This window comes from Rousettus aegyptiacus, unplaced genomic scaffold (assembly GCF_014176215.1).
Source record: "Rousettus aegyptiacus isolate mRouAeg1 unplaced genomic scaffold, mRouAeg1.p scaffold_m13_p_1, whole genome shotgun sequence".
NCBI classification, from domain to species: Eukaryota; Metazoa; Chordata; class Mammalia; order Chiroptera; family Pteropodidae; genus Rousettus; species Rousettus aegyptiacus.
The window spans coordinates 146341192-146351422 of record NW_023416284.1 but is presented as its reverse complement, the minus strand read 5'-3'; the positions used below and the strand labels follow the sequence as shown (position 1 = coordinate 146351422).

Genomic DNA, 10231 nt, shown 5'->3' with positions numbered 1-10231 from the left:
CTGTTACACATTTTATTAAGCATTTTACATAACAGGGATAAGAGGGACTCCTCAGCAAACCTGTTTCAACATACCATCTACAGCTGGCTTATTAAAAATATTATAGGTAAGGTACACACAAAAATGAAAGACAGGTAACCAATAAATTATATTTTACATATAAATAAGACTTAGGACCTGTAGTAGGAAATGCTATGAATTTATTACTGGAAAATCATTACATACCTGCAATGGGTGGGCCCACAGTCATGGGTATAGATATGAATCCGAGCAGAAATCCAATTGCTTGGGAGACATCCGGGGCACCAACTAACTCAAAGGCAGTGGGGGCCATAATGGAAATGAAGCCTCCATCGAAGAGGCCCATGATGAGACAGACAGCTATGAGGGCCCCAAAGTCGCTACACAGGGGAATCATCATGGACATCAGACCAATGAAGAAAAAGGAGAGTACCTAGGACAGACACCACAATGTCAACTCTGCTTTCAGAAAAAAGTGAATGTTACAATTACATATTTAGGACTTTTAAGTAGATGTTAGTAAGTTGCCTCCCTGGCCAGTTCACCTTGATTTTCATAATTGACTTCCATAATCATCTCCCCTGAGTTCCCCCAGCACTTTCTAAATATTTCCATTAAGGGACAAGGAGAAAATATGTACTTACTTACTTTCCCTTCCAGCCTGTAAGCTCTTTGAGGTCGGAATCTGTACAAGTCAACTTTGGACTAGATATTTATAAGGTTTAAGGATCAATCTTTAAGGTCAGCACTCAATAGATATTTGTTCTTTGAATATCAGCCCAAATTCATCCATCAAACTTTTTTAACTTCACGCCTTTGAAATTATATATAATTTATTGATATTAGTCCTTTGCAAAATGAAACCTGCCAACAAGATGTGTTCTTCACATCATAGAGCTTTCAGTTGGGGGGTGATATAAGTTTTTAGATATTTAAATAATTAATTTAGAATATACTGCCTGCTAATATTCCAGGCACGATGAGTACATTCAGACCACATTAGATTAAAATAAGTACTATGGTGTGATACATATTATATAAATATGCACTAAATTTTGATTATTCAGTCCATGATTTGAAATTATTACATAAATGATTTGATACATATTATGTAAATATGTACTGAATTTTGATTATTCAAATCCCAATTAAGTTTTGACTCTGTCATAGGAAATACGTGACACATAACATGTAATGAAAACAGTAAACATAGTCTACAATAACATCCTAAGAACTAATTTAGGTAATCCAATTTTATTACTTCATAGCATAAATCAATATGATTATTATCTTCAAAGAGTATTTTCAAACATTATGTCTTTTGGTGATATACTGCAGAGGTACCCTACTTAAGTACCCCAGAGTTAAGATTGAGAAATATTTTGAGACATTAAACACTTTCATTTTAGAGTTAGAGAATAGTTAATAGAATCAACCACCTGATTTTGCCTACCATTTGGAAGCTACTATGCTATGTGCTGTGTACTCTGCTATGTGAATAAGACCTGGTTCCTACCCTTGGGTTTGGAGAGATGAACACATAAATAAATGCACATGAAGTGTTCTAGATGTGATGTAACCATAGTTGTATATTTAAAGCATGGTGGGTATACAAAAAGAAGAGAAGCAGACAATTCAATAACTTTTTAGGCAAAGAAGTAATTAAAACTAGACAACTGACTAATCTACATAATGTTTTAAAAAGTATCAAGTGTTTAAAAAAGTATGCAAATAATAGCAACTATTATTTATTTACTATTTATTAAATGCCAGGCACTGTTCTAAGAACTTTGGATAGTGATCCTCATATTAACTTTATGAGGTAGATACTAATGTTATCCCCATTTTACGGATGAAGATAGTGATGCTCAGAGAGGTTTGGTAACATGCCCAGATGGAGCACAGCCTGGAATCTAGGGTCTGTGTGGGCAGCAGCAGGGAGCTGATAGAACTATTCCTAGAGGGTACCCTGCAATGACAGTGGGGATGGGAAAGGAGGGAGAGACCCCATGAAACAGCCCTCTGGGTCACCATCTTTATCTGTTGTTTTTCCTAGGGCCCAGTAGGCACACCTATGGCATACCAAACTTGGTGGCCCACCTCAGGGCGGCCCTCACAACCTTAGTGTGTGTCAGGATCACCACAGAGCTCCTGAAGATGCAGGGTGTGGGTGTGGGACCCAGGAATGGCTGCTTTCACCATAACACAAGTGATCCACAGACCGCACAACAAGAAACCTGCTCTCGCAAAAGGTTTCAAACTCCCAAGTTTGGTCTCTTTTTGATATCATCATACCACATAGCTGAGTAGATTTTTGTTCTTCATTACTTAAATGTGACTTTATGATAGAATTTCAATTAGTTTAAGACTCTGAGTTGGCGATTTGTTTTTTGTTGTTTGATTGTTTTTAACACCTACAGCACCTGGTCTTCCTAGGTATACTAACCAGGCCTGACCCTGCTTAGCCTCCAAGATCAGGCAAGATCGGGCATGTTCAGGGTGGCATGGCTGTAGCTGAGTTAGCTATTTGAAAAAAAAAAAAGTCTGGCACTTCACGTATTCTAAAGAATGCAGTCTCCTCATTCTCCTGGTTTTTAAATTTTCTACTTAAATATCTTTTTTTCTAACCCAACCCAACTTCTAAAAAAGCATAATTTTTTAGCAAGGGTAATGATTGAGTTTGCAGCCTGGTAGGCAGGAAAGAACTAAGACTCAGAGGGGCCAGGTTCTAGCTCTCTGTGATCCTGAGCAACTAAAAAGATTTTCTGATGCTTCCCATCTATACAAAGAGATATAAAAAGTATGTAAAGGTATAAGGAGATTTTTTTTTTAACCACAAAAACCCTAATATTCTTAATTATAGATATATTTTTAACTCTACTTACAAACATAAAAGGTGATAAACATGGAAAGTCATTTGACTCTTAGAAACATACCTATCATCACAAACTCTAGAAAATCTAGAATAAATCTTTAGGACACCATGGGGCAGATACAACGAGTTTAGTTAAGAAAGCCATAGACCAAATATTCCCAACCACACCACTGTAATTACACTAGGTTAGATTTCAGAAATAAATTTTTTCTTTGAATGTGTTTCCAGTCTTTCACTATTTTGTTCTCTTCCAAGATAAGAGAACCAGAGTGAACTGTTGAAAACCTAGCATACTACTTGGCACTAAGTCAGTTTTGCTCAATAAACAAATGTTTCTTGGACCAATTTATGTAGCATAAGACCCAGGCACTTTACTTTTGGTAGTTATCCTCATTTTTTAATCCACTTTAGGTCCCTTCAGATTTTTGTTCTTTGGTCAGTTTTGTAAGAAATCATTCACGTAAAGAGTTTCAAATTTATTACTATATATTTTGAGCATATTTCTTCTTAATACTTAATATGACTGCAAATTCTCCTTTTCTCAATTCAAACTACATTAATTTGTATTCTCTCTCTTTTTCCATTTGACAAGAATTACTTAACTTTATAAAGTTTCAATAAGTTGTCTATATTTTAAATTATTTCCAAGTAAAATTTCTTGTTTTTTAAGAATTGAGTTCATAGAGATTTATACATTTACTCTTTAGCATTTCTCAGAAAATAACTAGCTGTTTCCACCTTACTTGTAGCTACAGTAGTGAGAAACAGTGCTCTTTCCCAGCAGGTGTCACTACACAAAATGTAGCTCAGTTAGGAGGTAAAAAAAGGCCAAGCTGGTGAGGAGGTACCTGTTCCTCACACGCAGGGATACTCAAGCCCCGAGGAGCACGTGCCAAGGTTGAGCAAACTGCTCACATAGGAAATTCGGTATGTCCTCATCCCCTCCCCAAATAAATACTGTCCCATATATCAAATATTGAGATGTAGATATTGGGCCCCAAAGTTTTAAAGGTGAATAAATTTAGTATTACATGCACTCTTTCTTTCCTCAAACACGGAAGCTCTGGTTAGATTTTAAAAAGGTACTCAAAGGTCTCTAATTCTCTTCCAGGCCCTGGCACTGGCATTTAATAAGGCATTGACAGTTGAGTTGTCTTTCTTGCTTCTGTTTCCTTAAAACCATCCAAGGAAATATCTTCTGTCGTGACTCTAGGAGAATAACACCCTGCTTGAGTTAGTTATGTTACCTTTCCCATTTCTATCACAAAGAGCATTCTTGGAGAAATGTCAGTTTAACTTTTGCTCAGGAATCTAAGTACAGTTCAAGAGGAAAACTGGACTGTACCTGAATAAGCAGAAGGCATTGTCAGAGGTCAAATGCACAACTGGCCACAGTTAGATTCAAGTGTTCCTCTAACACATTCATTTGATATAAAGTTTCCAGACTTTTAGAGCCTCTGGCTAAGAACTCAGGGCAAAACTCCGTTGGCAGCAGAGGTCTGCTAGTCCATCACAAACCAACAGGAAGTGTTCAGGCCACAGCCTAGTGGCTGGCTTCTTCTAAAGACACAGAGGCCACAGTACATGAGTACCATCATTTCTACCTGATGGAGGAACTGTCCCCAGTGCCATTGCCTAAGTAAGAATAGAGGGCCTTATAGTTTTATTTCTTATGCATAATATTGGGAATTGCTAAGTATTTTGGGCACTATTTTGGAAATCGCTTGCGTTGGGAAAGCATATACCCTTATCCCAAGGTATCTTTAAAAAAATGGAACAAAAACTGAGCAACACTGATCAATTCATTCTACCTCAACCAGAAGAGGAAGTTTACAGAAAAAGATGGATATGAAAGTGCTTAATTTTTCTCAACTAAACAAAATTTTCTAAATTACAAAAATAACTCTTAATGGAAACTTTATTTACAAAATTCAAACCTTAGAAAAATGTATACAGTGGTATATGAAAGTCTGCCCTCAACCCCCTCCCACCTTCAACCCATGCCTACTTTCCTCGTCAAGAACAACCGTTACTCAACAATTTGGTTTGCAGCCTCCTAGATCTTTCCTATGCACACACACGTTGTTTGGGTCTGTCTGCTTTACATACATGGATATGATATCCACACTTCAATATGCCCATGTCCCAAAGAAACAGACAATGGGAAAGTGATCTAAATCCAAAGTTTTCAATTCTTTCATTACAGTTTGAAACATTCTCACACTTTTGAAACAGTTACACATTAAAGACACAAATCTATAGTAATTTAATGGTGACTAGAAAGATAAGCTTGTGGAGAAAGATGGTAAGAAGATACCAGAGCACAGCCTTTGCTCTCCTACTGAAGTACACACACTGGGGAACCTTTGCAAAGATTTTCTTGAACTATTCTTATTCTGTACAATGTGGTTCAGTCATCTCTTCACTCAGCATTTAAAATTATTACACTGAAAATACCTGGAGCCCAGGACCTTGATGAAAGTTTAAATTCAGAACTCTTAAGCAAAAGTACGAGATATACTCCTAAACTCTTTGTTACCTCTAGTTCAGGATAACCAGGTCTCCTTTCTTGAGACCCGTTCCAAATCAGGATCTGTCTCAGTATTTAACAGAATATTAAAACATAATAAAAGCAAGGGTTTTTATGCTGGCACTTTATGCTGTCACCATGAATCCTTACCACAGCCATCCGCCAGTTCTGGGGACAAATCGGTGGCAGCTCTGGTATGAACTCATGTCTTACTTCAGAGCCTGCTCTTCTATCCTGCAGCCTCCCAAACCCAAGATGCCTATGACCAGAAATCAGACCGTGTGCGACGCTGTGAAGTGTGTTCTGCGCCCAGTCGCTACTCAGAACTGGCTTCGAGGGGACAAGGAAGGGAAAGAACTGCCACAGCCCCATGAGGTTGGGATGTAACAGGCGAAAGCAGGGAGTGGATGTGTCTAAGAAAACGTACCAAGGAAAGGGAGGTAAAAAGCAAAAGCATTCCAACCCTTAAAGGCCGGGCCCACAGGCAGACAGCCAGGAGGGAGAGGAGGGGGAAAGAGGAATGAGCAAACAGAGCTGGAGTTGGACGCAGCAGAGAAGAGCCGAGAACCAAAAACCACACGGAATGTTTGGGAGCCGGGGCGGGGAAGCCAGGAAAAGGGAGAGAGTGCAGAGGAGTGAGGCAAAGGAGCAAGTCCAACAGCCTGTGTGGGCGGGGCCCGCGCTGGCTCCTGCTCCTCTGTGTTCACCGGATGGAGCCCGTTGGTGGCTCCCAGAAACCACGGAACACACCGAAGGCCTTCCTTCTCCTTCACAGGCCTCTCTGTAGTGCAGTCATCTCACCTGTGACTCGGCATGTACTATCCAGTGCCACAAACACTGCACCACATTTGGATGAAAAAAAAAAAAAAAAAGACCTAAAAGAAGACCTAAAAGGTTGTGACTAACCTTTCATCCAAAATGAAATGACTTTTAACTCACTACTGTGTAAGTGCAGACCAAACATGGGACAGGTTAGGAAAGTCTGTATTTTCTTTTGCAAATTACAGGTATTATGTATTAAAATGTGCTCCCAAAATATTGTAAATAACCTGACTGATCTACCTACCTATAGTGGGGATATTTTTCAAAGGTTGCTTCGGAGTAAAACATTGATGTATAAAATATACTGTGACTTCATCCAGTGTTGCACCTTATCTGGACCTGCATCATCTCTCACCTGGACCACCGTACTGGTCTCCTGACTGGTCTTCCTCCCCTCTTGCACTCCTGCTTCCCCACAGTAATCCATCCACCACGCACAGAGAAACCACGGTGATTTTAAAATGTAAAATCAGACCATGTTATTCTCCAACAAAGACCCACTACACTTAAAATAAAATCTCATTACCTTGGCTTCAAGGCCCTGTATAATCTGGCTTCACCTAGCTTTCCAGCTGCTTACCATGCCACTCCCCTGTTTTCTTGAGTTCCCAAACATGCCCATCTTTTCCTTGCCTCAAGTCTTGCCCCAGGAACTCAGAAACATGTCTGTCTTGTTTATATCATCCCCGCCAGGGTCTGGGCCTGGGGGATCCTTGGGGCACAGTAAGCCTCAATCTTTTGAACAAATTTTTGTAAAGGAAGCTGAAAAGTCTATAATGCAACAAATGTCCATTAGAGGGCTCCCTTGACACTTGGGAAAAGACCAAATGTTCGGCTAAATGTTTAACAAGGATACCCACACTCAGGTATCAATAAAAGGGGGAAAGATCATAGTAAATATTTTAAAAGGTAGCACTCTTCCAGCTATCTATACACTTCCTTCTAGCTGTATGAGCAGACCCCCTGCGGCTGTTTGCCTGGACACACACGGAGTGAGGTAGCCTCTCTGTCTCTCAGTGTTCTCATCTCTGATGGTACCTTCCTCAATGGGCCAGGGTGAGCAGTAAAGGAGATAATGCATGCAGAGCACTTAGGTCCTTGTCTGGCATGTGGAGGTGTTTAATATGTGGTAGTGTTATTACTTCAAATCAATTAATGGAAGTTATTTTGTGTGTGTTGCGTGCCATTGAGTTGGCTCTGACTCCTAGTGACCCTATGAAGAAGGAGTGATGTCCACAATGTCCTGCCCTCCACAGCCCTGTTCAGCTTCAACAGATTCATACCCATGGCTGCTTATGTAGAATCAATATATCGTATATTTGGTCTTCTCCTTGTTCTGTTGTCTTTTTTTTTCCCCCCAGCGTTATTACCTTTTCCAAAGAACCCTGCCTTCTCATGATGTGCCCAAAGTAGGAAAGCTTCAGTTTGGTCATTTTTGCCTCTACCTACGTTTCAGACTTAAATTGCTCTAGGATCCACTTGTCTGTCTGTCTGGCAGTCCAGGGTATCCTTAGAGCTCTCCTCCAACACTATATTTCAAAAGAACCGATTTTTTCCCTCTCAGCCTTCTTCACCATCCAACTTTCGCATCCATACATAGTAAGCTACTTTATCTGTAATAAACGCCTTTTCCAATCATTTTCCTGTGCCTAAACTCCGCCTCTCCTTTAAGACCCTGCTCAAATACTGCCTCGCATCTATGCAGTGAAGACATGCTCAATCCTTCAATCCCTCGTCCCCCTTTCTGCTCTCCTTTACCTTCCTTCCACAGCCAAGCTTTTGGGCAAAGTTGTCTATATTTCCATTTATTCAGCTGATCAGGATCCATCTTTTGCACCTGCCACTCCACTGAAACTACGTCTGTTGCTAAATCTAATGAAAACCTTTTAGTCTTTAACACGCCTGCCCTCTCACTAGCTACCGACACTGCTGACCACTCCTGCCCCTGCAAACACTCTGTGCCCTGCTTTCTCCCTACCAATCTGGCCACTGCCTTTGGGTCTCCCTTGCACGCCCCTGGTCCTCCACTCATCCCACAGCCTGTGAATGCCAAAGTCCCACAGGTCTCCTATCCAGATTCTCTCAGGAGCTCCAAACCCAACTTGGCTTTCCCACAAGCACTATAAACTTAACATAGCAGACATGAAATCATCACCTTACTCCGTTTACTGAATTATTGATCTTGATAAAACTGCAAAACCATCCACTCTGTTATCCGAGCCATAAAACCCAGCTTAGGTAGCTCCTTCAATCTCTTATTCCTTATATCCCTATTTTACTCCCCGTTTGATTCCAATATCTATCTCTGCCTTGGTTCTTCCTGCCTAGAGTACCTCAAGAGTCGCCAGCTGATCCCTCTGCCTCCACTCTTTTTAAACAGCTTTATTGAGATATAAATTCACATACCGTAAAAGTCACACATTTAAAGTGGACAATTCAATGGGTTTTAGTTCATTAACAAGGTTGCACAACCATAACTACTGTCTAATTTTAGAATACATCACCCCGAAAGAAACCCCATACCCAACAGCAGTTACTCCCCATTCCCTCCTCCCCCAGCCCCTGGAAATCACTAATCTACTTTCTGTCTCTATGGAGCTGCCTGTTCTGGACACCTCACAGAAATGGAACCATTCAACACGTGACCTTTTGAGACTATCTCAATTCTTACACCCCTCTTCTCTTCTTTCCACACTTCACAGTTACTTGGTTAAACTTTATACAATACAACTCATATCATATCACTCTCTTGCTTAAAATCCTTTAATGGTTCCTGGTATATTTTAGAATAGAGTTCATCCTCTTTTGTGCTCATAAAGCCCCTTGGCAACTTGGCTCCTGCCTATCCCCCCAGCCAATCAATCTACTGTTCTCTCTTTATTCTGTTCAAAGACCCAGTTTCCCATACATAATATACTATGTCACACCTCCCCTTCTTTGCCCATGTGGTTTCCTCTGCTTGGGACACCCTCCTCTATCTTCCTTGTTTATCTAACTACTACTCGGCTCTTAGCACTCTGCCAGCCCAGGAGGCCTGCTCAGACCCTCACTGTGATTCAGATGCTTGGTGCCTATATTGCTGTGATACCCATATGGCATACCCATTATTCCACTGCTGGAACACCGTGTTATCTATCTCCCCAAGAGACCATTAGCTACTAACTGAGGGCATGGACCATGTTTCATTTGCAGCATTCAACATAGTGTCTGGCATGGAGGAGTCAAATTAAATACTTGCCAAATGAGGTCCATGTGATCTTAGAATTAGGATTTGTTTAGTGTGTACTCCACAACACCCAGAAGGCAATTTTCAAAAAAAGAAGCTCAAAAAGATCCACACATACAACCCTGAATTCCACAAGATATTGCAAAAGGCACATGATTATAAAAACTATGCCAAAAATAAAACCCTCTTAGAAAAAGCAATGAGCAAAAATCATTTTGGTCTGGTGGAGTTCCATGACAAAAAGAAGGATGTTGTTTGATCGCCAATTTTTTTATTTTGAAAACCCAAAACTCCTAAGTGATTTTGCCCTTGAAAAACTGCTTGTGGAAGTTAGGTTCTAGAAAATATTTCTCATTTTTACAGAAAAATTTAAGCAAATAAATACATATAATGAGCCATCAGGCAATAAGAATGATTTTGCGGGGGTGGGGGGGGGCGGGGGGGAGGAGGGAGGCTTAAGAAAGTACCTGTAGATAAACCTTCTTCACACCAGGCATATAGTCTGCAATCCGGCCAAAGAGCAGCCGCCCAACCCCTGACGTGATGCCAATGCACATGAGGACCACCTCTTTATTTTTTTCATCTCGAAACCTTTCATTCACATGTTTCATCTGTAGACCAAAGAGGAAGAAGCCACATTAAATATTGTAGGAAACCTCGATAAGTTTTGAGGCTTTGTACAAATGCATTTTGTTCTCTGTAACATTACAGACTCTCATCCTCTTCCAAATTCAAGTATTTATAAAAGGTGCTCTGT

General features: G+C 40.4%; 1 protein-coding gene across 1 annotated transcript in view; it reads right to left on the bottom strand.

The window, feature by feature from the left end:
- The window catches only part of SLC16A10 (solute carrier family 16 member 10), a 99595-nt gene that overhangs the window by 10175 nt on the left and 79189 nt on the right, over positions 1–10231 (bottom strand). The window contains exons 4-5 of the mRNA XM_036220976.1: positions 9942–10085; positions 226–454 (exon numbers count right to left, since the gene is read on the bottom strand). Coding sequence (XP_036076869.1) covers positions 226–454; positions 9942–10085 — 373 coding nt within the window. The remainder of the gene's footprint in view (positions 1–225; positions 455–9941; positions 10086–10231) is intronic.